Source organism: Ictalurus punctatus, chromosome 23 (genome assembly GCF_001660625.3).
Source record: "Ictalurus punctatus breed USDA103 chromosome 23, Coco_2.0, whole genome shotgun sequence".
Lineage (NCBI taxonomy): Eukaryota > Metazoa > Chordata > Actinopteri > Siluriformes > Ictaluridae > Ictalurus > Ictalurus punctatus.
Window position 1 is genome coordinate 18,949,996 of NC_030438.2, and position 27,526 is coordinate 18,977,521.

The 27,526-nt window shown below is 38.9% G+C and overlaps 2 protein-coding genes and 1 long non-coding RNA gene across 15 annotated transcripts; 1 reads left to right on the top strand and 2 right to left on the bottom strand.

Moving 5' to 3' along the window:
- The first annotated feature begins 27 nt into the window (after positions 1-27).
- Positions 28-21,630, top strand: LOC108256198 (uncharacterized). 3 transcript variants are annotated; one of them, XR_008393304.1, is made up of 5 exons: positions 28-116; positions 220-324; positions 15,693-15,821; positions 19,261-19,342; positions 19,607-21,630. It is a non-coding gene; the product is annotated as an uncharacterized LOC108256198 (long non-coding RNA). The 3 variants fall into 3 exon arrangements; XR_001810240.3 differs by having other exon boundaries at positions 19,261-21,630; XR_008393305.1 differs by lacking the exons at positions 28-116; positions 220-324 and adding an exon at positions 9,915-10,004 and having other exon boundaries at positions 19,261-21,630.
- On the bottom strand, positions 4,120-16,236 carry LOC108256188 (protein rapunzel). 5 transcript variants are annotated; one of them, XM_017452791.3, is made up of 3 exons: positions 16,081-16,236; positions 12,998-13,077; positions 4,120-7,098 (listed from the first exon to the last, which is right to left on the bottom strand). In XM_017452791.3, the coding sequence occupies exon 3, from the start codon at positions 7,074-7,076 to the stop codon at positions 6,393-6,395; it is 684 nt and encodes a 227-aa protein (XP_017308280.1). In that variant the 5' UTR covers positions 7,077-7,098; positions 12,998-13,077; positions 16,081-16,236; the 3' UTR covers positions 4,120-6,392. The 5 variants fall into 5 exon arrangements, with proteins under 5 accessions (XP_017308280.1, XP_053530864.1, XP_017308282.1 ...); XM_053674889.1 differs by lacking the exon at positions 16,081-16,236 and adding an exon at positions 13,924-14,065; XM_017452793.3 differs by lacking the exon at positions 4,120-7,098 and adding an exon at positions 7,736-8,863 and having other exon boundaries at positions 16,081-16,234.
- Positions 20,258-27,526, bottom strand: LOC108256184 (uncharacterized). Of its 7 annotated transcripts, none has more exons than XR_001810237.3 (4): positions 26,567-27,380; positions 23,825-23,950; positions 22,729-23,284; positions 20,258-22,224 (listed from the first exon to the last, which is right to left on the bottom strand). XR_001810237.3 is itself a non-coding variant. In XM_017452775.3 (3 exons), exons 1-3 carry the CDS (start codon positions 27,115-27,117, stop codon positions 22,080-22,082), a joined length of 831 nt encoding a protein of 276 aa, XP_017308264.1. In that variant the 5' UTR covers positions 27,118-27,526; the 3' UTR covers positions 20,258-22,079. The 7 variants fall into 7 exon arrangements, 5 of the variants coding, with proteins under 5 accessions (XP_017308264.1, XP_017308266.1, XP_017308262.1 ...); XR_001810235.3 differs by having other exon boundaries at positions 20,258-22,664; XM_017452775.3 differs by lacking the exon at positions 22,729-23,284 and having other exon boundaries at positions 20,258-22,236; positions 23,825-23,947; positions 26,567-27,526.

Here is a 27,526-nt window from a genome sequence, read left to right on the forward strand (position 1 = left end):
GAGAGAGAGAGAGAGAGAGAGAGAGAGAGAGAGACTGGAGAGAGAGAGAGAGAGAGAGAGAGAGTCGTGCGCGCTGAGCCATGAGCCATTTTTGGGAAGCTCTTCGTGACAGTCGGGTAAAAGCTCTTTCTGTTTAATTACACCTAACTGATACACTATTCATTATATATATATTTTTATGTCTACTTCATAGTTTTTATTTATAACAATCTCTTTTAGCTGTGTCGTGATCTTTTGGAGAGGAGAACATTTACGCATGGTGCGCAACATTTATCCGATCCACCGGCCACATTTACATTGACAATATTCCCACCATCACAAAAGGTAAGTGCTTCACAAATTATTCATGTAGAAATATCAGGTAGCTGATGTCATAATTTCTAGCATGCTTTTTTTCCCCCTTCTTCTTTAATCCTGGTCATATTCCTTCATTCTGGTTGGATATTTGGAAAGGCTATAAACACGAGACTTCTTTCCCCTCTGATTACTCTCGACGAGGTGAGAATCGATCAGAAGAAATTAAAACCGACTGTAATTCATTTCTACACAGTGTGTTCACACAAAGGTCACGCCTCGATTATTTATTTAACCTGCGACTGGAGCTAGGCTCATCCCCGTGGCCTCGATTTATATCTAACACAAGCTGTCGACAGGACCAGTAGGCTTATAAATGTCATTTTAAAGACACTGAATACGGTTTAAAATGATATTGACAGGCATGAAATTGTGCAGTTATAGGTCTATATGGCAGTATGGCAACCTTGCAGTGAAGAAAGACTGTTGAGAGCCTCTTAAGGCTTGGCATATAGAGTCATTGAAATTGGAATTTCAAGAAGTAATCATTCTTACTGAAGACGTGATGCTGCGTTCACAAACACCTATTACTATACTGTTTTCAAATATTACACCGCCAGATGTTGTGACAATCTCTTTAGTAAATTAGTATAGGGATTTGGATGTCTCTTTATCCTCTGAGTTTGGATCAACATCAATAAATCAGTATTTGTGAGAAAAACAGACTGAATAAAAGCACATTTATCCTTTTCAACTGAACTACGATAGATTTCTGTGTTCAAACTACCTTAAAGGGAGGCCCCTAAACCTGTTTTACTGGCTTCGAGAGGAATGTTAGAGGGGTTTTAAAGTGTGTTTCGGAGTCCTGAGAATGGTCGAGATGGGTTTTTTGCTTTTGTTGTTTTATGAAGTGCTACAGGTTGAAATCGTGTGGTATGTGGTGTAATTATTATCCTGGCAAGTTGTCAAGTTTCAATGAAGCATTTTCTGTTCCTCAAAACCTACCGTGTAGCCTACTCGTATATAACTCAGAGCGTTGGGAAGACTTTTTAGAGAAAAGTAGCTAACCTTGATTTTTGCATTTTTATTAGAACAGAAAACTTTCATTTTTTTCTTATAGAAAGAAAAGGTCTTTGGTCACGGCACCACAAACTAGTGATTTACACATTTACGAAACTGTTATTTCTATCAAAGAACACAGATGGAATTACCTGCTTTTATTACTGTAAATATCAACAGGAAGGGAATTTTAAAAAGAAAAGAAAAAACAACAAAATGTGCAGGTGGACAAACATTAGTGGTCAGTGATTGGTTATTGGGAACAATGCTGATCTGTGATTGGTTGTTGCTAACAATAGTAATCAGTGATTACTGTATGTATTTTTTCCACTTAAAAGCTAGACTGAAGAAAAAAAAGCTAATTTGTGAAACGTGTACTGTTTTAAATTGTAACAAATGGTGCATGATGGATTTCTTGTAGCAGGAATAGGATATACTTTATAATTTATAGTTTTGGATTCTGGTCAGAAGGTGTTGATTGATTTCCTACAGCAACAGCTCTGACAATAGTGCAGCTGCAAATCACAAGTTTATACAAATACTAATCTTTTCAGGAGTTTGCAGTTTCTTGGTAGCATCTTATTACGAAAAAGAAAAAAAGAGAAGCTAGTGAGGATGATAACAGCAAATAACTAGTTTCAGCAATGTATAATTAAATGCAGTTATAAAGGTATGATGTGTTCTTCAATAAATAATTAAATAATAGAACAAAAAATTGCTGTGATTTTAAGAGGCATAAAACAATTTGGGATGCGCTGTAATAGGATTTTTTTTAATTATTATAATTTTTTTTAACAACCCTGTCATGTTTATTCATTTTATACTACTAAGACTTCTTGCTGTGTATTGTACACTACCAGTTGTACTTACTTTAAGCATTTGCATTTTGTCCTGGAATTCAGTACAGCCGAAAGGTCTAAAAGGACAATGAGAAGTATTGTATTATTAATAATTCATGTACTTTTACTGAGCTGTTATTTGAGCTGTAACCATAGAGTGCCGCTAGAGGGCAGTACAGATGGCTAGATTTCGTCTGTGGAAAACCTCATTTAAATGCTTTAAAAAATAGAAATAATTGACAAGGAGGATAATTGTCAAAGGCCATTTTCCATATTAGATGACCCTCTGTCCTCCCCTTTTAGCCTCTGCATCCTTTAAAACACCTGTCTCTATTTAATCTGAGAAACACATTAGCATAAATCAGGACATAAGGTGAAAGAAGTCTTACTCAGATCTGTAACAGTGATTAAACACTGCAGGTGCTTTTCATTTAACACCGTGAATTTTCCAAGAAGCTATAACATCTAACATAAACAGATTTATATGAATTTTAAAGAAATAATGACATCTTACACCTCACATGATTAAAAGTCAAAGAGCAGGAACTAAATTCAGTAGTGTCTGAGTTAAATCAACTCGAGCTCAGGATGGAACGGGGCACCTTATATAAGATATTATTGTTATTTTTAAAAAAAAATTGTATTATTAAAGGAGGGCACCGTGGCTCAAATGCCGTTTCCACCCTGTGTGTGTGGTGCTTGCATGTTCTCCCTGTGCTACAGGAGTTTACTCTGTGGAGTCCGATTTCCTCCTCCAGTCCAAAGACATGCGTTGTAGGCTGATTGGCATTTCCACATTGTCTGTAGTGTTTGAATGGGTGAGTGATTGTGCCCTGCGATGAGTTGGCACCCCATCCAGGGTGTCCCCCACCTTATGCACAGAGTTCCCTGGGATATGCTCCAGGCTCCCCCTCATATTCTGGTCAGAGTCATGGTCGGTCTGGAGCCAATCCATTTAATACTGCGTGCAAGACAGCTGAGACACCAGTCCAGTCCATTGCCTGTCACCATGCGCTCACCCATTCACACATGTGGGCAATTTAACATGTTATCAACCTAGCAGAATTTTTTTTATTATTTTATTTATTTATTTATTTTTGATAAGTAAACTCATACAAACATGAGAAGAACATGCTAAAGTTTGCACAGACAGTAACCTGAGCTCAGGATTGAACCAGGGAACCTGTGAGGCAGCAATGCTACCTTTTTAATTTTAGGCATAAATCTGATGGAAATTTAGTCATTCTTACTGACCTCTAGTGGCAGAAATGTCATTACAGGCTAGATTGAGCAAACTAACTGACTTAATATTTTACGCAATTTAAAGTATTTATTAATATCCTCAAATTTTTAAAGGGGGTAGTGTTAATTGGCAAAAAAACCCTACAACAATGCAACAAAGTTTTTTTTTTCCGGCCTTCAGTAGTTTATTTATTTTATTTTACTTGTTAAAAGCCTGGAAAAGGATGTATAAAAGTTTTTTTTTTTTTTTTAAATTTAATAAGACCACATAGCTGTAATAGTAGTGCTTAAATAGCATAATGCAGTATATTGACATCATAGGGTGGCAATAAAACTCCCGTCTGTCTAGTACTGAACTCTCTGCATGACAAGTGATATTCCTTGTTTCTTAACCCAGCAACACTTTTTATTTTTAATTTTTTATTAATTAACACTTAAGAAAAGCAATGCCATGCCATATAAAGTTATAGATGAAAAGACAATGGCGACATCTAGCGGCAGTAGGTGGAATTGTGTGGACTGTTTCAGGTCACACAGCAATTTAATGCTGTCTCACTTTTTGAACACGTGATCATTGTTGAAACGCAAGCATTATATTCAGTCTAGGCTCCCTACTACAGTGCAAACAAATGAGGATGATCATCATTTCAATGTGTATGTGTGGAAAATAATCCAAGCTCCTTCATATACTTATATCTTTATTGGTAGTGCATTTTTTTATACATCATTGATGAGCAACTAAAAAAAAATAATCAAAGAACAGGAAACCATCTTCATTTTCACAACACCTCTCATTGTCCACCAATTTTATTTAATTTTTTGCCAATTTTTCCCCAATTTGCCAGAGACAATGAGCTGTGTCTTAGAAAGATCTGTAACTGTTCTCATTTTAAAAGTGCATGATAACTGACTTTAAGCAGATATATAGAGAGTTCACTTGTGTGTGTGTGTGTGTGTGTGTATATAGACATGACAAAGGCTATCTACATATTGTTCGATCCAGCACAGAGAAAAGCAAAGAGAGAGTAATGGATTCGTCGAACAAAGTGAAAGTAGATATACGGAACAGTAATATATGCAGGAGGCACTAATGGCATGCACTTAGATGAGTGTGCACTTTAAGCAGCTTGTTCTGAATTGATGCTGAAGGTATATAATGCCAGTCTAAATAGAGTTAGGAGTCCGATTCTGTTATCCAACACGAGCAGCTGTGAAGCGAATCTGAGACAGAATACCTTATCTATAACTAAGGATTAATTGCCTCAAGTCCTCGAGTCTCGTCAGGACTTTCTTTTTTTTACTCGCATCTTTTTGTTTGGTCCTCGTCAATAACGGTGATTAAACTGTAATAAAGGGGTTCAAAAAACCTTTGACGTATAGTGTCAATATGTGTACAAAGGAAAACAATAAGGATAAGGATTTTAAGCCTGACACAAGAAAAGCAGTAGTTTATTTAAAAAAATAATAATAATTAAAAAGCACTTCAGCTCATGCTTTCAAACCACTCCTTATTCCAGCAAGTGACAGACCGTTACCTTATGTAGTGTAGCAAACCTTTCCACAAACAGCTAGACATCTTTACATTCTTTATATTAAAGATCAAGGATTTCAAAGCAGTTAGACAACACTTGGCTTTCCATGTAAAAGAGGCTTATCGCATATAACGCCATACTGATGTAACCAGACTGTTGTTTAAGACAGTAAAGCAGGACTGCAATAAGTTTAAAGAAAAATATGAACTTGGGATGTTTGTAGTGTTTAATCTCATAAGGCTCAGGTTTACCTTTAGTGTCGTTACATGTTAACGTGACGCGAGCAAACTCGTGCTGTAAGTCATAAGCATGTAGTGTTAGCTGAGGGTGTTCAAACCCAAGTAGTGTTCCAACAGTTATCACAAGAGTAAACTTTAGTTAGTGTTTACAACACCAAATACATAACATTGTTTGTTTTAGATGGTTTAGATGCTTTAGTAGAACCGGAGGAAGTGCTGCTGGATGAATGGATTTGGAAAAACCAGTCGCAGACAACTGGGTGTGAAGGTGACACTGAGAAACCAATACCATTAACCGCACACACACGCACACACAGCAAAAGAACAGTGTGTGTGTGTGAGTGTGCACATGTAAATGGGCCAAATACATTCCTACAATTAGCTTTAGCTTTAAGTTCTGGCATCCACAGACTCCTTTTATAATAACCATCAAACTGAAGGTGAAAAATATAACATAAGGGCGGGAATCTGTTCATAATATTCAACATCAGCTAACATGAAATATTGGTTTTGTAGAGTCGGGGTCTTAAAATGACAGTTAGGCCCCGTCCACACGTATACAGCTATACGTGCTCCGAAAAAAACATTCCTCTCAACAAGAAGAAAAATATTTCCATTCACAGGAAAAGACAAAAAAAAAAAAAAAAAACGATTTGAAAACTCTCACATGAGCATGTGACAAGCGTGTAATAACAAAACAAGACTCAATGAATAAATTTGACATTATCACGTAAGAAGTTACACCATTCTCATGTGAAAAATGATGGTTTCGAAACTGTACGTGTGGACGGGGCTTTAGTCAACATGGTGCATAAACCTCTAAGGATATTGTAGTACAATCAAATGAATCTCAAAAAGCAGTTGGTTTTATAACCCTGACCACTTTGATAAGAATTTTGACGGACCTTTGGCTTTAAAGTCTTCAATTCTTTAAAGAGTAAAGGGAGAATCCTCAAGAGGATGACGTGAGTGACTCAGTAATAAAAAATAAAAAAAATACACATCATCAGGAACAACAGTGAGGCCCTAGAGGATATATAATACATGACAGAGACGTGAGTGGAGGACAATCTGAGACCAAAAAAGACATAGCATAGGCTTTTATGGAATACATAAGGAGTCCTCAATGTGTGTGTGTGTGTGTGTGTGTGTGTGTGTGTGTGTGTGTGTGTGTCAGGGGGAAGGAATCACTTGCACCTCTGGAGTACCTCCTGCATCCTCTCTTGCACGTTCTCCATCTTCTCGGCCCACTCCTCACTCAGGCCCTCCTCATCATCACCAATGATGGCGGCGTAACCAATCAGAGCGATGAGGCCGATGCAGAACAGGTAGGTGAGGCGTGTGCACAGGTTCTCCATCACCCTACGATCTCCTTGTGAGTGAGTCATGTAGACCTCGAGGATGGGCCGGCTGAAGAGCTTGGGCTTGCCCATTACGCCGTCATAGAGTGTGTGCAGGTTTTGGTCGCCCATGTCGTTGGCATAGCTTTCCTCGAAATCATCGCGCTTGCGCTCCTTGTGCTCGGGCCGTGCCTCCACCACCTCCATGAACTTACGGAACTGGTGGCGTAGGTTCTGCTCTACGCTGTTGTACTGGCCGTCCAATGTCTCCTTCTTGATCTGGAGCAACGCGCTGCGGTTCTGGTCTGTAAGCTTATCCAAGGCTCGGTTCACGCTGCCAAATTCGCGTCGGAGGGTTTGAATCTCCTCATCATCCACGTGGTGGAGCACGACGCGGATCAGTGAGCCTGCCACACCGAAGATGGGGTTCACCACAGCAGCTGCTGATGAGATGGTGGCTACACACTCCAACACCTTCACCAGGCCTCGCTTCAGCTTGTCTCGGTCCTCTAAGATCTCAATGTCAGCCATGGCCTAAAACAGAAATGTTGGCCTGATGGGGAGAAGAAGATATACTTTAACCATATTATAAAGACATCTACGTTCCCAAACAGGTACAAATACAAAATCACAGAAAGTAGACATTGTATTAGACCAAATAAGTTTCTATGAAGTTATTTAAACTATAGAATTCACAGTTCCTGGGGGTTTTTTTTGTGTGTGTTCATGAAATTTTAGGTTCATAAAATATAATCCCATTGAATTCCATTTCAGCTCCGGAAAACGTTGAAAAGTTCCCGGCGGTGAACATTTATATAAGGCACTGTATATTAAGTCTCTCATGCGGACAGCCTGAGACTCTCTTAAGGTACTTTCTTATAGAAATCTACTCATATATATTGATGTGAGATGGTAACGTAATCCTTTGTAAAAGCCTGCAGCTTTCAGTACCCTACTGAATGCAAAACGCTCATTTGCATATTGCTCTGTGGCGAGTATACCTGAACAGCTCCGAGTGAGCTACAGGTCCTTAAAAAGATATCAGTATCTATTCAGAGACTTTTACAACAACTATGTATCATCAAATCGATTCAATCTGAAATGGTACAACTTTTGATAGAACTGCAAGGAGTGCTAAATGTTAAATCAAGAGACACCAAGCTAATAGTCACTACAACCAAAGCCTGAAATTTAACTTGGAAAAGACAAATATTTATTGCGCAAACAATAAAACAGAATAATCCACAGTTACAAAGAATTGGAAACGGTCAACCAGGAAAAAAAATAAAAAAATAAACCAATATGTTGGTGCAAAATGTCCAGCTTGCTTGACTATACATTCAGCAACACTTTTAGATTTATATCATATAATATTTTCCATAACTCTGTTTAAAGTGAATAAAAAAATGATAGGAATTTTAAGTGCTAAGCCAACAAAAATGTACAGAACACAATATAAGAATAGAAAGAAACAGTTTTCTTATTGCCCATAATATAAATAGCATATATAATGGTTTCCATTATAAAGTAGTGGAAACTAAGACAGCTGTGGTTTAGCAACCTTTCAGTTCACTTGGCATCATTCCTACTCGCTACACTCATCCAGGACTTCTTGCATCTTGGTCTGAATGTCGATAACTCTCTGAGCCCACTTCTCCCTGACCTCGTCCTCGTCGTCCTCCGTGACTGCGTAGTAGGCCATCAGTGCCATGAGGCCGATTTGGAAGAGGTGGGCTAGATGAGCGCATCTAGCCTCCATGATCTTTCTGTCCCTGTCGCAGTGCTCTAGATAAGTTGTCAGCAGTGGCCTCCCAAAAAGACTGTTCTTGCCCATGACGCCTCGGTAGTACACGTCCAAGCTCAAGTCGCTCTTGTCCTTTTCGTAGATATTCTTGAAATTCTCCATGTAACGTTCGGCATCGTCTGGGTCCGTCCTGACCCGGTCCACCATGGTGTTGAAGGCGTCGTATTGGTGCTTGATATACTCCTCGTACTTGCCAAACGTTTCGTTGATTTCGTCGATGCGGATTTGGCGCAGCGTCTGCTTGTTCTGCTGGGAGATGCTCTCCAGCTTGTCGTGAATCTGCTTGAAGTCCTTGTCCAGCTCGTTGGGTTCATCTTCCACCAGGCCTTTCCTCACTACACCCACCAACGAGGTGACGATGCCAAACAGAGGGTCAATGGAGGAGGCGAAGGAGGACACTTTCTCCACGTAACCCAGAACCTTGGCCGCTGTTTGCTTGATTTGCTCCTTGTCTGCCATTGATGCAGAGGGGTCGCTGGCTTTGTGTTTACCGAACCCTTGGTCCCCTGTGATTCTGAAAAAAAGAAGGAAAAACGTGTCAAAGAACCAAAGAACTTCACAACCACCGCTTTATCCAACAACCGAGCCACTACTCAGTACACGAGTTCGATATTTCAATGATCCCAGTTCCATGATCTAAACATTCACTTTCATTACCATCCATGTAGATGTATTAGGGTGCTGTCCAGTTCTGAAACAACCGAGGAGAGAAACGTGGTATGTACCAATAAAATACACTGATCATTATGGATCAGCTTTAGAGACCAAAATTTGATCCTAGATTAGATCATTATTATAGTACTCATTGACATTGACGTTGTCCATTGAATACCTAACACTAAACCATTAAGGAAGCCTATATAGGTTTCTTCAAAAAGCTGGATATAATTGCTACTGGAAGCAAGCTGCCACTGTTTGCTGAAGTGTAAACAAAGGCTAGCTTAATGTCATATTCATATGATCGATTTTTTTTTTTTTTTTTTTTTTTTTCCCCCCCAACACCAGTGAATCACAGGCTGTAAACCAGTCTCTTAATGCCAAACCACAACCAATTAGCAATTAGCTGGCCTTCTTGTTCTTATTATTTTAACATGAGCCAGCTATTCATCAGGAAAAGAACTATCATAGCCAAAATAAACCCTTACAATACATTTATACATAAATTCATGCAGTTGCATAATGTAGAGACTGCGTCTAGCACTGAATCACTGCCGACTGTCAGGCTAAACTGGTTAGCTTAAAATGAAAACAAACCGAACGACGGCCGTCTTAACCAACATCACAAATCAACATCGGAACAAAATGACTTTACACGAGGCATACGGACTAAAACAGTGAACAGGAAAAAGAGAAAATGGGCCCAAGCTAAGGATCTTACCTGCTTTAATGTCTGTAGCTGTTCCCTTCCTAATGGTGCTGCTGTGTTTTTCGTGCAGGCAGCCAGTATCTCAGCCTCAAGCTGGAGAGACCGACCCTGCCTCTGTGCTATATATGGCCAGGTTGAGGGAGTGACTCATATCTGAGCAATGCTCATTGGGTTAGGGAGGGAAGGAAGTGGAGGAAGGAAAAAAATGCAGCCGTTCCGCAGTCCTTTCATACAGCTCAGAAAATGGCTGCCACGCTCCTCGCTGCAATTGGCTAGCAGCAATTCAGAAGTATGTATTCGCTTTTTAGACCTGGGCGTATTGAGAAAAGGGCAGTCTATAGAAACATTCAGGAAATGGATGTCATTGTCGGTTGTGGCATTGTCGAGGAACTAGAATTTCCAGATACTGGTATGAAAACAAAATATGGGGAGAATTCACTACTGAAAGCAAACAAAGAGCTGACAATTGGGAATGTGGTTTGAAGAGTAACACTGTTCACATTGTTAAACGCAGCTGCTGGACAACTGTTCACACTGCAATCGAATTCTGTGCAGCTGCCCATATAAACAACTGTGAGTAGCTTTAAAGACAGAGTCTGGCTCTGGGTGCTCTTTAGACATATATTTTACATCCAAACAATATTAATAATGTAGTTGTAATGCTTGAATTACTGGTACAGTATGATAAGTGACTCATTTCGATTTAATTCTTGATATTTCTGAAAGAAATACCACAAATGTAACACAACAACCCACTGGCATTGTGGTGCATCATGGTATATCATTATAACTTAAAATTGAAATAGTATTTTATTAGGAGAAAATACTAGAATATTTTAAAGACCACATTAGGCAACCCTGAAGAGGAACAAAGTCCCGGGTGAGGGAGGATGTTGGTGATGTAATAAGAATTTTTTATTTTATTATTATTATTTTTTTACATAGCTCCATCTCAAATTACTTGCGTAAGGTTTTAATCCCGTTTCTAATGATCATTACCATTTATAGTATTTGTTACAGGTTAGATTTTACATTGTAGGCCTATTTAATCTTTAAAAAATTCTTAAACTTAAAAAAGAAAGCTTACATTTTTCTCCCTCTTTCTGTGGAAAAGGCGTTTAGCTGCGACTTTTATTGGGGATGAGTCAGTCGACTTTGTTTTTGACTCCTTAGGAAGAATACAAACGTATCAAAATAATATAGAAATTTTTTTGGTTGTCCCTCTGTGGGAACCTTTAGATTCATAAGTGGTAGGGTTCCAATTTAAAATTTTAAATAAATGAAAAAAAAAAGTTTTTAAAAAAGACCAAACCCCACACCTTCAAAAAGGATGTTTTGGGGAGGAGGCAGAAGACGAATCACCAGCTTCCAAGGAGATGATATGAATGTTCAGATTGATAATTCTTTAGATTCTTTACTTAATCCTTTTAAATACTTCCTGTGCTCAAAAATACACTAATAGTTTCTTCTATTACCCCGCCAGTCTACACCCTTCAAGTGAATAGTATGAATGATAATTCTGATAATAGTGCTGCATTCGGCTAGAGGTTGTAAATCGAAATGCCAGACCTCCGACCAGGAAAAACTCACGCAAACCCCCCTCAACACGAAATACAGCAAGTGATATCCAATCAACATGGCTTCTCACCGCATCATCAATAAATAAAACGCATCACTTCCTATTTTAAATGAGTTAAGCTGTATATACTAGCATTTACTTTAGATCAGTCATCATACAGACATACAGTGGTGCTTGAAACTCTTTAGAATTTTCTATATATCTGAATAAATATGACCTAAAACATCATCAGATTTTCACACAAGTCCTAAAAGTAGATAAAGTGAACCCAATTGAACAAATGAGACAAAAATAATATACCTGGTTATTTGTTTATTGAGGAAAATGATCCAATATTACAGTCCAATATTAGATATTGGATCATGTTATATTACATGATCCAATATTACATACTGGAGGAATTTTATCCCGTTCCTCAGTACAGAACCGCTTCAACTCTGGGGTGTTGGTGGGTTTCCTCACATGACCTGCTCGCTTCAGGTTCTTCCACGACATTTCTATTGGATTAAGTTCAGAACTTTGACTCGGCCGTTCCAAAACATTCACTTTATTCTTCTTTAACCGTTCTTTGGTAGAACGATTCGTGTGTTTAGGGTCGTTGTCTTGCTACATGACCCACTTTCTCTTGAGATTCAGATCACAGACAGACATCCTGAAGTTTTCCTTTAGAATTCGCTCATATAATTCAGAATTCATTGCTCCAGTGATGGGAAGTCGTCCTGGTCCAGATGCAGCAAAACAGACCCAAACCATGACACTACCACCACCGTGTTTCACAGGGAGGTTCTTATGCTGGAATGCAGTGTTTTCCTTTCTCCAAATATAGCCCTTCTCATTGAAACCATAAATTCTATTTTGGTCTCCTCCATCCAGAAAAATTTTTCCATTAGCCTTCTGCCTTGTCCACTTGATCTTTAGCAAACTTCAGACAGGCAGCAGTGTTCTTCTTGGAGAGCGGTGGCTTTCTCCTGGCAACCCTGCCATGCACACCATTGTTGTTCAGAGTTCTCCTGATGGTGGACTCATGAACATCAACATTAGCCGATGTGAGAGAGGCCTTTAGATGCTCAGAAGTTACCCAGGGTTCCTTTGTGACTTCGTGGACTATTACACGTCTTGTCCTTGTCCCTCTGAGGAAACTTTTAAAGGTTCTGTGTGAAACCCTACAACTGAGTGTTTCCCTACAACTACTTTAAAGAAGCTCAACTAAACAAAGAACGCTTAAAGGGTTGTTTTTAAGAACGTACAGAAAGAAACAGCCTGTAATAGGGTTTATTTACTACCTGACACATCTTAAAGTAAAAAGGTTTTGTCCCACCAGACATTTCAAGTCATCATTTGGTTCATTGTATGGATACCTTACAAGCCTTTCAATACCTTAAGAACCAGGATTGCTGTGATTTGATACTGAGCATCAGCATGAGGGCCGATACAGGCATCTTTTACGCTGTGAATACCAGTTATTTTTGCTTGACACAAATCAGATCATCTTGCAGGATAATAAAGGAAACAAGTTTGGAACAGAAATTCACAGAAAAAATTCTCTTGGTTTGCTAGGAGGATGTCAGGGTCTTAATATCAGTTCATATACAGAGATCTGACATCAGTATTGCTTTAAATCTTTGATGGCTGATAGATGGGATTGATGCGTCCCATCTATGAGCCTTAAGAACCGTTTATGTTAGCGAGAAGTTGGGCCTTACGTTGCAGTCCTCTCTGGGGGATGTGTACGCAGGAAATCTCCGTCCAAAAGTACTAGTGGCTTCTCAGGTAAGAAGAATTCCTGCAAAAGAGAAAAAAAGGAATTACTAAAGGTCACGTTATGGCTAAAAATCAGGGGATTTGAATCAAAAACAAGAAGTATGTATTTATTTATTTATTTATATACAACTGGTCAAAAATCGTCACCAAACTAAGATGTGAACCAGAAAATTACTTATATACACTTATACCAGGATTCAGGGCAATTCTTCTATAATATAATAATTTAACAAAAGGCACTTTAGGTCTAAAATCATTTTATTTCAAAGTTCGGTAAGGAAAGATAGTAAAAAAAAAAATACTACTATAGAACACCATTGTCTGTCTAATGGTCATATTTTTTACTTTATGAAAACTCTTCGGTATACACACGACCTATCGGAAATTACAAGCATTACAGTAGATTTGACAGCAACAATACTGATATCGTTTGGTATTGCGTTTTACTATTTTATTTTTCTTGGAAAAATGAAGACTACTCCATCAGATCTGACACTGAACTATTTGTACATTTGTATATAATGTACATTATTACTGACATACAATAGTGAAAACTGCAACCTCATGTTAAAAATGACCAACCCCCCGGGCCCTTAGGCATCGAAACCCATCAACGCCCTTGATATGTAATTATAGAAATGATAAGACTGATAATAATAACATTCCCTAATTAGCTCTTTGATTACTTCCAACAATGTCTGGTATTATTCATTTGAAATGGTTAAATTAAGTGCTGGAGGAGTTTGTGCGATTATGATGCACTTCCAGGCCTTCATGAAGGCTTTATCTGTGTTATGAGTGATATGACAGGTATTTATAATGGGCCTATTTAAAGAGTATTTTCCAAAGAAACTGGAAAGAAACTTACATTTCTCACGAGTATATCTCATGCCAAGGTGAAGGTTACTCAGAAGTGATGGCAATACAATGAAAGTGAAAGACAGTTTGCTTCTTAAAAGTTTGGGTTTATCGACCCACCACACCAGACTAGGCGAAGCGAAGGAATCACAGCTGTTGACAGATGCAAGTGGACATTACCATATGTGCTTATGGCTAAAATCCAACACTGTCACACCTGTCCTTCACACCTACTCACTTACTCACTAAGCACATGTCTGTGACGCACTATATGCTTGCCCTGTATTTCTACAGAACTATTAAATGAATTCTACAGGATTTCTTAGGTTTTTTTTTTTAGCCAAAATATGTAGGGCCTACAGCAACAACACAGCTTGGCTAGTTTCAAATTGACAAAGCCAGTTCCATAAGCAAACCATAGGGGGCGGTGATTTACGTTTTTTTTTATTTTCGATATATGACCAAAATGTCACATTCACAAAAGACATCTTGCCACAAAGCCGGAGCTCAAATTTAACCCTTTACAACCCTGATACTTTTAGACACTAAATAAAAAATGTGATCCAGTCATTCACAAATACAGCTCTAGAAACAACCAGTGGATTAATGTCATTTACAGAACAGGTAAACAGTAATATTTCATTATTTTACTGAAAAGTTTATTCAGTTTTTTCCCCTACAAGTGATTCCTTTACGTGTTTCATTCTCACATTAACCCTTTCATTGCATTGAATCTGGTTTAGAATTCATCTGTGGTATCATTTTAGCCTTTGTCTTAATTAACTGAACTAATCACAAAGTTCATTTCTTCTTCTTTTAATTATTTTTATTTGATATTTTTGTGTCTATTCAGTTGATTTGCCAAAAGTTTCTTTACTTTCCAGTTGCAGGAATTATCTTGAGAGACAATTCCTATTTTATAGCAATCATGACTGGTAGGCATTTAAAGGGTTAATAGTTTAAAAAATGTGTGTTTGTGATCAATAAAAATGGACATAATATTCCTAGAAAATGGAAACTGCCTTATAAAAGCAAAAGTATATCATATTTAGACTACTGTTATTATTTTTACACATAATTATTTGTAATGTTATTTTATATCTCTTTTTTTTTTGGGGGGGGGGGCACTTTATTTATATATGTACTTATTTATAATATTAGCAATATATAATACCGATAAACAAAACAAACTAGCCTGTAATAAATTCTTTTCAAAACTCAATAGCCTCACAAGGTTTACATTTTTAGAGACTAAATAATGGAAATTAGTGTTTGTTTACATGCATATGAAACCGTTAAATGGTTAAACACACTCTGGATTAAAATGTGTGTATACACACACACACACACACACACACACACACACACACACAATGTCAAAACCACGAGGACTGAAGCTTTTCCTCTCTAAAATGAGTTCATTAAGGCCAAAATACACAACCTCACTGCTTGAAATATGTTCATTAATCAATCAATAATTAATTAATTCAGTGTTTTGGCACACATTTTAAACTTGAGGCTCGAGCCTGGTGTTAAACCTAGCATGAATGAGCCTGGAGTCAGGAAGTAAGCACCCTCCTCGCCTACTTTCACTCCTGAGAGAGAGCGGCCATCTTTAAAGCTCTCTGCCAACACACACTGGGAGTAAATATAATCTATTTGACTAACAAAGTTACACAATGTGCACAGGAGATGATATTTGCATAGATATATTCCGTTTGAGAGTCTCTCCTTCTTTATGTAGTACTTTTTTAATGGTTTTATCTCCTTCTTTCACAGGGCATAGCCTGGTTGCTAATATTAGCAATCTCATAGGCCAGAAGCCCCAAGACCAAGAAAAAAATAACTGAAAAACTACTTCAAGAAGACATAACACAATGAAAGGCCCTGCTGTCTACATTTATCAATGTGAGTAGTGAAAAATGGTCCATATATGCTCCACAGCAAAACAATCTCCCAGCTTCCTTCCTAGCTCAGCTATAGCTCCCCCTAGCAGCCTCTCCATATTTCCTTGTTTGTGCTTAGCATAAGGTCCTCTCTTTTCTTTTTTCAACCCATAATAACCCAATATAACACATCCACTGACATGAATATGAGCCATAACACCTCACAATAAACCCATCCATCCATTGGTACCCTAGGCATTTGCCAGGACAGCTTTCCTTACCTTTTCACAGAGCCACCTCCTTCTCCAAAGTCCAAACCTCAACTGTACTTCTTCTTCCCAGCAATCCTTGCAAAAGGGCCACTTCCATGTCAAATCTCTGTGTAGGGGTGTTCATATTGGACCATACCATTTTCTTGTGTCATGGAAGACCCTGGAGGGTCGAAATGACCCATTATTGATCACAAGCACACAAGCAACCACTTGCTCCAAAAAAATGGCACATCTACAGCCCTCCATTATGCAGCCCCTTCCACATACTACACACGGCCTCCCCCAGTGACATTCAAATATTCCAGCCTCCCAACATTCAAATAGCCCATACAGAGAGGCAGCTGACTCTATGGAGACAGCTGGAGGCGCATAAAGTCTCAAAAGGCTTATTGAGAGCTTGCCAGACGCTTCCACTTGCTCCAAAGTGTCAGACTATATTATAAGGGGCAAATTAAAGTTCAGAGTGGGAGGTTTCTGTAGAGGTTAATTAAATAAATCAAGAGAAAAACCTCACAGAAATATGAGATATCCAGTAAGAGTGCCGGAGCTATAGGGAACTGACGCAGCTCTCCAAAGGTGCAGGTGTGTATCCATAAACAAAGACCTCATTATTGCTCAAAAATAAAAACAGCACATAGACTTATTTGCATTATAAAAATGTTAAAATGTTTTTTAGACACAACCTGTATGAGATTTTAGACGTCGCATCTGATCTGTGCCAGAAAAAAATAAATATTGATTTATTTTTTTTATTTAACTCGATTGTTAAATGTCTTGGCTTTATTAGGATGCCATGCAGTGCACTGACAAAAACTTCATGCTGAAATATATATATTACTGATTAAAAAATAAAATACTAATAATATCATTAAAAAAAAACACAGCAGGCTGTGTGTGTTGCTTATTTAGCAAGATTATTCATGCGTTATTAAACGCGTCAGGACGGTTAGCTGCGATGACAATGCGCCCGACAATAACGCGCGTAAACCTCCTGCGTTTCTCGTGCACAGGTTGTACATGTTTTATTTTCTTCTTTAAATGACTTATTATATGTTTCCGTTTTCCAGGTACACACAACATGTGTTTATTCTGAATGAAGAGTTAAGAATAGGGCAGGTCGGCGCACTAACTCCTCATGGTGCGCGTCATGATCCAAACCAAACCCTTTCTCAGGAATATCTTCGATGTATAGAATCGAGTAAATAAAAACATATGTAAACAAACAAAAAGCACACAGGTCTGTCTGACAGACATTTTCCGCATGTGGAATTCCAAGGGTAATGTAGTGTAGAGTACATCAGAGGAAAGTGCGAGTCTGGACGCGTCCTGCAGCCTATACGACCCCCAGAATCTCCCCTCGCCCTAGCCCACTTAAACATAAACAATGGGCTATACTTAAAGCTGCAAGCTCCACCCTGATCGTGTGTGCTGTATGCATGGATATCCGAGCTGTAAAGAAATAAACGAGCCCGTTATTTTGAATGCGATTGATTAGCCTAATAATAAATGCGCAATTAGTTTAGGTATAGCATGCCATAATATTGCATACGGAACAGATAAGACCAAGACAGCACGATGGAACAATATAAGGGACCAGGTGCGTGAGTAGCCGCTGAGCAACCGCGTGCGCAACGCAAACCGACGCGCAACGCAGTGGAACCGGATATAGCCTAATGTCCGTCTGGGTCGTGCTTCACTGTAACAGACGACCAAGAAAACGCTGAAACGACACGTGTACAGAAAATATCAACACAACGCATCAATCTGGCATCAAAAAATAAGCCAAAGCGCAATCCCGCTAAAGATGCGCGTTCACGTCTTCTGCGTTCCAGCTGCTTAATATTTAAAACAATGATCGGATCTTGTCCTACAGAGAAACACTTATATAGTCTCCACGTGCAATATTAAGGAAATCCCCAGACTGTGCTGCATGATGTAGATATTTAACATGCAAAAACTGCACACATTTAAAAAAAAAAAAAAAAAAAAAAAAGATTAAATGTCAATTGTTTAATTGCCGCTGTGTCGTTTTATTTTATTTATTATATTTTTCTTTCTTACCTTAAGACCTTTGAGACGTTTCATCTTAACAGCAAGCTGGTTAGTTCTATGCAAATAATAGGCCTAGATGAGTGTTTCTGTGAGTAAAAACAAATTGTGTTGTATTGTGTAAACATGTTGTAGAATAGTGAGTATATGTATGTATGTATGTATGTATGTATGTATAGTCTTAAAATCAAAATATAACCTATTAATATAGGTGTATTGTCCGATTTAATGGTCTAGATTTTTTTTAGTATTAAAGTTGTTGTTATTATTATTATTATTATTATTATTCACTGTTCCTGTAAGTTGTGTATGTTTCATACTTACCTAACTGGTTTAACGGATTCATGAACCGTTAGCAAGATGCAAATGAACTTCCTCAATTGAGACAACTTTGATGTTTACGCCATATACATATCCATGCTTAAGAGTGTGTGTGTGAGTTTCATAAAGGTCTATTTGAGCATTTAATTTGTAATCTTTAGTTTCGACCTTTTTATTTAAAAAAAATAATAGTCGCCGAAGATGTGCGATTCGTGAGATTTTGATGCACATCTAATATCTAATGCACTTTATTAGTTAATACTTGAACTGCTGCTGCGACACAGTGCTGCAGATTCATTCATTCATCCTTATCTTTGTCTTGGTAGTCAGCGTGGTGGTGAGGCCGGAGCCTTTGGTAAAGGGTTTTACTCCGGAAGGGATGCGAGAAGTCTCCGACCCCCTGATCTACCGAATCTTGTAATCCACAAACCGGTCTCATCCACAGATCCCTGGTTGTGTTTTGTATATAGAGCGGCATTCTCAGACACGGCAATCTTCATCTGCTATGAATCAAACGTGCCGTTTATTTCAAGGTGGATGTGTACCCAATAAACCAGCAGCTCAACGATGGCCTCATGCAGGTCTATAGTATGATTCAGTCTCACTCATCTGATATTGTAGTTGGGTTTCTAAAAGGTTGGAACCTGATTCCACTTTCCACTGATTCCAACGTGACGACGTGGCAAATCCAGACGTCGCATCAGTGTGGAAATGAAAATGCCTGAAATTCACACTGGGACATTTTGTTCATTGGAATTGAGGTAGAGAAATGGCAGCCATGGTATTCTGTGCTCACGGGTTCATGTTATCTACTTACAGGGTGCTTAACAAGAAGAAAAAGCATCAGTACTGACCTGGAGAAATGCCTTTCCTGGGAGGAGCACCACACCGAGGTTTTGATGTCAGTATAAAAGAGCGGACAAGCATAGTGGAGGAGTTCTTAATAGGAATCAGTTTTTAAAATAGATGCACTATGGAACTTGATACCTCAATGTTATTGTGGTAAATAGTGGATGGTAAAGATCCAGTAATGACACAGCAATACCATATTGAGAATTTAAAAAAAAAAAATTCTTAACCTATTGACATGATTTGGATATGTTTGTCTACTGGGGAAGATTTTGTGGTCCTGGAATCACATTTGTGTCTTTCTATTTCCATTCAGCTGCCAAAAGAAAGAGACATGGAGTGATGCTGATGCCAGCTTTAAGGTAGATTCAGATTAAATGATCTCCTAGGATTTCAGGCTTTTTTGACTTGTTTTGTTTTGTTTTTTTTACATATTTGAACAGGAAAACATTTGATCCTCTTTGAAACAGTGTCTATTAATAAAGTCGATATACTTGAACAAAAGTAAAATTAGGAAAATTTATACATTTTCCTAATATATAAACAAGACAGGTTCCACCTGCACTCCCTGAGCAGGTTCTAATCACTGGCACCCGATCTTGAACACCTGATTCTAATTTGATGGATTTTTGAAGGTGTGGTAAATGTAGGGGTGTACTTACTTTTCCCCATGTGACTGATCCGTTTTTTGGGGCACGGTTTCAAAGAGGATCAAATGTTCGCTTGTCCAAATATGTCAAAAAAGCCAACGATTTCCATGGGGTGTACTTATTTTTACACACGACTCTATATTGGTATGTGTAATTCATCTTCAAAGTTCAATCTTTAAACATTAAACAGAATGTCCTGTCACTGATGATCTCTGTTCAATAAAAGCACTAAACTGTAAATAATTTGACTGCCATTATTGACCTTTTCTTTTAAATTTTGTAACGTATCAAATAAATAAAGGATGTTCAAAACAAAGAATGATGATAAAGCTTTATTTTGTGTACTTTATACTATGTTGGCATGTTGAGTAAACCACCACTGTGTGTTTAAATGTGCAGAGTTAACAAATACACACAATACCATCAGTTAAGTTTATTTGCATTTGTCTTTTACGTGATGATAAAAATAATCAGCTACTTGTCCTCAGGTCCTTCATGACTTAATTGAAAGTATGTACTTCATGATTATAGTGGAAATATTCTCTACATTTCTGCATGAATATGACCTAAAACATCATCAGAAGTCCTGACAGTCGATAAAGAGAACCCAGTTAAACAAATGAGACAAAAAGTATTATACTTGGTCATTTATTATTTTATTTAGGACGTATTTATTGAGGAAGATGATCCAATATTGCACATCTGAGTGGTAAAAGTATTTAAATTTCAGTATGTGGTGTGACCCTCTTGTGCAGCAATAGCTGCAGATAAGCGTTTGGGGTAAGTGTTGATCGGTCCTGCACGTCGGCTCGGAGGAGTTCTATCCCGTTCCTCAGTACAGAACGGCTTCAACTCTGGGGTGTTGGTGGGTTTCCTCACACGACCTGCTCGCTTCAGGTTCTTCCACGACATTTCTACTGGATTAAGGTCAGGACTTTGACTCCAGAACATTACCTTTATTCTTCTTTAACCGTTCTTTGGTAGAACGACTCGTGTGTTTAGGGTCGTTGTCTTGCTGCATGACCCACTTTCTCTTGAGATTCAGATCACAGATAGATGTCCTGATATAATTCAGAATTCATTGTTCCGTCAGTGATGGGAAGTCGTCCTGGCCCACGTGCAGCAAAACTGGCCCAAACCATGACACTACCACCACCATGTTTCACAGATAGTATAAGGTTATTATGCTGGAATGCAGTGTTTTCCTTTCTCCAAACATAACTCTTCTCATTTAAACCAAAAAGCTCTATTTTGGTCTCATCCATCCACAAAACATTTTTCTATTAGCCTTCTAGCTTGTCCACATGATTTTTAGCAAACCGCAGACGGGCAGCGATGTTCTTTTTGGAGAGCGGTGGCTTTCTCCTCGCAACCCTGCCATGATCATCATTGTTGTTCAGAGTTCTCCTGATGGTGGACTCATGAACATTAACATTAGGCAATGTGAGAGAGACCTTTAGATGCTCAGCAGTTACCCAGGGTTCCTTTGTGGCCTCATGGACTATTACACAGCTTGCTCTTGGAGTGATTTTTGTTGGTCTCCACTCCTGAGGAGGGGAACAATGGTCTTGAATTTCCTCCATTTGTACGCAATCTGTCCGACTGTGGATTAGTGATGAGTCCAAACTCTTTAGAGATGGTTTTGAAACCTTTTCCAGCTCGATGAGCATCAACAACTCGTTTTCTGAGGTCCTCGGAAATCTCCTTTGTTCCTGCCGTGATACACTTCCACAAACACGTGTTGTGAAGATCAGACTCTGATGGATCCCGATTCTTTAAATAAAACAGGGTGCTCACTCACACCTGATTGAAAACACCTGACTTTAATTTTACCTTCAACTGAACTGCTAATCCTAGAGGTTCACATACTTTTGTCACTCACAGATATGTAATATTGGATCATTTTCCTCAATGAATAAATGACCAAGTATAACACTTTTTTTTTTTTTTTTTTCTCGTTTGTTTAATTGGGTTCTTTTAGGATTTGTGTGATGTTTTAGATCATAAATTAGGAAGCAGAAATGAGGAAAATACAAAAGGGTTCACAAACTTTCAAGCACCACTGTACCTATATAAATTAGAACACTTTTTGCCTGAGATTACTGACTGGAGCATAAATAGTTGAGCATAGCATAGTCATCAGGGGTTGAGTGTTTGGGGCATGTTTGTGTCAGCGAGGGACGCTTGTGCCATCTTTCTTGCACGGTGCCGCCTGGTAGCTTCTCTCCAGGCTTCCCTCTGCAGCTTCTGCATGGGTTCGGGGAGATCCTGGATTCGTTTTCTCCTGCGGAGAGACCTGCAGGGTAGCAGTTTCTCAAAACACACATCACGTGAAAAACGTTCATGCCAATATTACTAAAGCATGGCTGTAGGAATGGGCAATATGGGCAATATGATATCGTTTCATTAGTAGGAATTTGTATATGCTTTCATCTGTGAGGAAAACAATGGTGCACTGATTTTGCTAGCCACAAGTTCTTCTTTGTTTTTGTTTGTTTGTTTGTTTTTTTAGAACACAGGATCAAATATTTTCAGTGTTGGGTTCCTCCAGGTTCTCCGGTTTCCTCCCACCTCGATAGGTGAATTGGCCAAAAAGAACTTATGCCTAGGTGTGAATGAGTGTGTACTTGGTGCTCTGAAGTGGACTGGCATCCCATCGAGTGTGTATTAATGCCTCACTAACACCGTTTCGTTCCAGGGATGGTGTCCGGATTCGCTGTGAGCCTGGATCAGGATAAAGCGGTTACTGAAAGTAATCGAGTGATTGGGGAAGTAATGCATAGTATACCTTGAGTAATCCTTCTCGTTGCGGGTCAGGAGATCTCCAGATCAGCACAGGTCTTTTCTCTGTACTGCATGTTAATCCCCCGGTCATGACATCCCCACAGCATGGCACGTGCTATACTTCTCTCTAGTCTGGTTAAAGCTGGAGGGACTGTGGATGTTTCATTTGTCTGGATGTACACCTGGCAACCTTCCACGTTTTCTAGAACAGGGTCTTCAAAGGTCACAGCAAAATTCTTGCCTGTCATTTCACACCATGCGCTTGGTAAAGAGGCTCTTCCGTTAACACCGGGACACCATCCATCTCCGTGACACTTTCCTGTCATTACACAGCTTAAATACAGTGGACATGTGTACTAATTTATACAAATGCAGAAAGTTTTTGCCCAGATATTAGGTAATGTACTCTTCACGGGTTGGTTGTCTGGATCGTGTGTGTGGTAGGGGCTTGAACCTGCTTTCTAGCACGATCCCGCCTCTTAGCCTCTCTCCAAGCCTTCCTCTTCAGCTTCTTCATGGGCTCAGACAGATCGTTAATGGTCTTTCTCTTCTGCTGATACCTGGACGGTGGCAAGATTTCAAACACTCGTATCAAAGAACTTCTGCTCTGTACTTCAACAATCTTCTGATTACTGCATTCTTTGGTAGCGACAATGATGCTAATATCATTCCGATATAAATGATAGAAATGATGCTAATAACGTCATCTCATGTTGGACTAGGTAGTATGGGCAAGATCATGTAATTTCGGTTAAGCCCTTAGCAGGAATTTGGATTATATAAACTTTGACAATGCATTGTAATATTGTGACAATGCTGATTAGTTTCCTCACTCAATAACGGAAGAAATTAAAGGGGAAAACAAACAAACGCACGCACTCACATAAATGGCACCAACTCTCTGACTGAGACATCACTGGGAAGTCACTCCTGGTAATGTCACAGCCATCCATGGCTGGGAATCCCACAGAGCAAAGCTGGCCTTCCTGTCTTCCTCGATTATTCCGATATTTTTTGCGGATATTGCCCATGTCTAATTTTCAGTCATCTTTTATTAATCCGTCTGCAATCGCTAATGTGAATTGTAAAGACATAAATACCTCAAGCGTTCCTTTTCCTTCCAGGCGAGGTACTTTTCTGGGTCAGCACGGATCCTTTCTCTGTATCTTCTCACACACTCCCTGCTTTTCAATCTTCCTGTAAGATCATCACCAGGAATCCACCTGCTGATCAACAAATGCAGAGAGATTAATTTCATCTTGAGATCAGCTGCAAACTGAGGACCGCTGCTTGAAGACAGAGAGCGATCTGTAGCAGCTATAATTTCTTAGTCAAAACACTCTCGATCAAGCTTTTTTAACCCACTATGGTACACTATTATAATAATAATAACAATACTAATAATAATAATAATAATAATAATCAATAAACCTTTTCATTATTTTGAAGTTGATTTATTTATTAAAAGATTGTTGCCTCAAGGCAACATTGTACAACATCGGACAAATTGAAACATGACATTTTCATGCAGAAATCTTTTTTTTTTTAAATTGAAAACATCCATTTCTTTACCTAAACACTTGAACAATCAGATTTATCTAGTTTTTAATGTATTACACATTTCATATTTAATATCCAGATGAATAAATTTAAGACACAGAAAAACACGAGGGTAACAGAGTATATTGAGAATCACTATCATACACATATTCTGGGGCGGGAATAGGTCTTGTAGGAGAACAATTTGTAGGTGAAAGGTCATATGATGTGTTTGTAGCAAAGCTACCATCATCATGGTAAGAATAAAGAGGATGGTAAGAGGAAAGAATAAACGGGCCCTCCACAGAAGTTATGGGAAGAAACTGAGGTTCAGTCTGAGTGGAAGCATGAACATAGGTCACTGATGGAATACGATAAGCGGGAGAATAAGGAAACCCGGTGGGTCATTTTGTGAGAGATTCACACATCTCAGGCAACATTGTACCACGGTAGAACACAAATATTACCACACCATAATATTATCCTAATATGCACTTTATCCTTACACGCATACACATACAAGAACCTGTATATACACAAGCACATACACACATCTCTTTCCTCACTGCTTGTGAAAGTTGACGAAGCAATTCCTCTCAACAGAAAAACACAGGTAGGTAGCACATTTTGAGCACTGCACTTTTACAATGCCTGTACAACCTGGGTATTTGCATCGCCCTTTTCTTTCAACCCAAACAGGCCAATGACCTGTCTGATCAAAACGACACAGCCTTGATGGTCGTGGTCCTACAGAGGTTTTTGGACGCTTTTCAGGCTGTTCTTCCTCACTGTGCTGTGATGGTCTCCCGTTCTTCTTCTCCATACCTGCTGCTGGCAAGCCTCTGAGAAATAAAAACAACATGAGTTGCAAATGACATGCATTATAATGAATTTACCAATCATCCTACTCTAATCAAGCCTGCTACTGCACCTCCATTTTCACCATCACCAGGTTCCTCATTCTCGCTCTATACTTCTTCCTGTTGATTTTCTACCAAAATGGTATTTCCGTCTTCATCCTCATCTCCATCCTCGCCCTCGCTCTCACTCACTCCCTGACGGATTGTCACTACGAACTCATCTTCCTCATCACTATAGGACACCTCATCCTCACTCTCATCAACTGGCAGTGCTACCTGTACTTTATACCTTTTTGAAGTACGATAGAAAACGTGCAGATCCACCTCCTCCGTTAAATCATGTGTGTAGATATAGTACGTGAATTACTATTCTTATTAAAGCAGTATAAAATCATGCAAAAATGCAAATATATTTAAATAATTCTAACTCTCTTCCTTACAAATAAAATATACTTTTATTCCAACCTAGTATGCCTGGTAGGGCCTTATGCGATTGCATTACGGTACAATTTTGCATCGAAGCAACATGCAGTTTTGTGTAATGTCCTATGATACATTTGATGATGTATATAATGTAAAGTTTTTTTAAAAAATACTTCTTTACTTACCAATGAAGGTGAGTCAGATTTTTTTGTAGGCGATTATCTGCGCATAAATTTGTGAAAATGCACTTTCCATTGGAGAAAATCTAGAGCCATGTGACATGTGCACATGCGCTGAAAGAGGAAACAAAAAGGGACCCCCTGTGGGTCATGGGACCATTTTTTTTTTTTGCATTTTCACTGGTTAGTATGAGTTCTCTTTCCCTGTTAATACCAATTAAATGGATTTTTTTTTAAAAACTAAAATAGCCTATGTTGCCTGGAGGCAACACGGTACCATAGAGGGTTAAGTAACAATGCATAAGAAAATGTTAACTAATAAAACACACTCCAGTACACCATTCCAAACAAAACATTAACATGACAGTCTATTCGGACAGGATTAGTTTTCCAGACGTCATGTATTCAATAACGTGAGGTAATGTAATGTAATGTAATCTCCATTCTCATAATGTAATGTAATCTCCACTGTACTCTGAACTCAAAAAGCTCCAAGCCAATTTTTCCTCGGTTTCGATCTCAAAGCATTCCAGTGCATTGGCTGGGAAAAACGTGGGTGGTCTTATTTGTACGCCTGGTCTCTCTCCGTCCATTTTCCAACAGGTCAATTCGGACCGCATATACTGTATATTACCTGGAGATATTTCTACTGGTCTTCTATAGAAGGTAAAATACGCCGCAACCTTTCCAGACAACATACACTGGGATTGTATTCCTGTCCTATTCCGATGCATCACTAAAATAATCCGGTAGTCACTAAAATTCACTAAATCACTAAAATAATCCAGACCTAATCCTGTCTGAATAGGGCTCAATACAACACAGAATTACTCATGCATACTTCTCTCGGGTCTGGTTAAGGCTGGATCTTGCTGAACTGAATGATTGCACATGTTGCATGCTCCACATCTCTGCACCTGGAGTCTGCTGGCAAATCTGGACATTGTCCATGCCAGGATAATCACACTCTGTTGGAAATGTCTCATCTGCCATTTCACTCTTTAAACACAACGTGTTGTAAGAAGGCTCTTCCTTTATCACCACGCTGCCATCGCTCTGGAAGGATGCCGCTTCCTCTCCTCTTTCTTCAGTAACATCTGTGCTGAAGTCGTGGCTCAGGGTCACCTCAGCCGAGATTGTGTAATTGGAGCTGGAAGAAGAGATCTGTCGTAAGGTTTGAAGCTCCTGCTCGGCGGCTTTTAACTGAAACTTGAGCGCCGCGTTTTCTCTTTCCGCCTCGGCTAACTTCGCCTCATAGCAGTGCGACTTCTTCTCGTTTACGTCGCAGAAAATCTTCAGGATGGACATGACCGCCGTCCGGACTGCCGTCTCGATAGCCGAGGCTTCGTCTGCGTTTAACAAAGACGTGTCTCTGTTTGGTGAAAAATTCATTGTAGTACCAGAGGAGCGAAGCAGGTTAGCGTGCTGTTTGTTTATATTGTCTACAGTCGAGTTTCACTTTAAATACTGACTCGACAGTTTTTTTAAAACGACCCCTAAAATATATTCTCTTTTTAAAATAGTTACGTTACGTATTTAATGTAAATACTGCCAATAAAAAATAAACATATTCTAGAGCTCCCACTTCTTGCGTTCAAATGGTTCCGTTTACTTCCGCTGGTCAGAGGTCACACTGGTCTGCTGCATTACATTACATTGCATTGCATTTCTACTGTGACGCTCTCTATCGAAATGGCTCGTGCCCAAACGAACTCTTTGAAATAGACTTTTCGTTTATGAAATTAACAAATAAATATTAGGTCATATTATGAAATTAAGAATGAACAATAAAGTAACATGA

What these genes read in the sequence shown, in the direction of transcription:
- LOC108256188 (XM_017452791.3), bottom strand. Translation starts at nt 7,076, where the DNA reads ATGGCTGACATTGAGATCTTAGAGGACCGAGACAAGCTGAAGCGAGGC.
- LOC108256184 (XM_017452773.3), bottom strand. Translation starts at nt 27,117, where the DNA reads ATGAATTTTTCACCAAACAGAGACACGTCTTTGTTAAACGCAGACGAA. An exon ending in CTTAACCAGACCCGAGAGAA is followed by an intron (nt 23,951 to 26,566) that starts GTATGCATGAGT and finishes TTTGTTGATCAG; the next exon opens with CAGGTGGATTCCTGGTGATG. An exon ending in AAGGAAAAGGAACGCTTGAG is followed by an intron (nt 22,237 to 23,824) that starts GTATTTATGTCT and finishes GCTACCCTGCAG; the next exon opens with GTCTCTCCGCAGGAGAAAAC.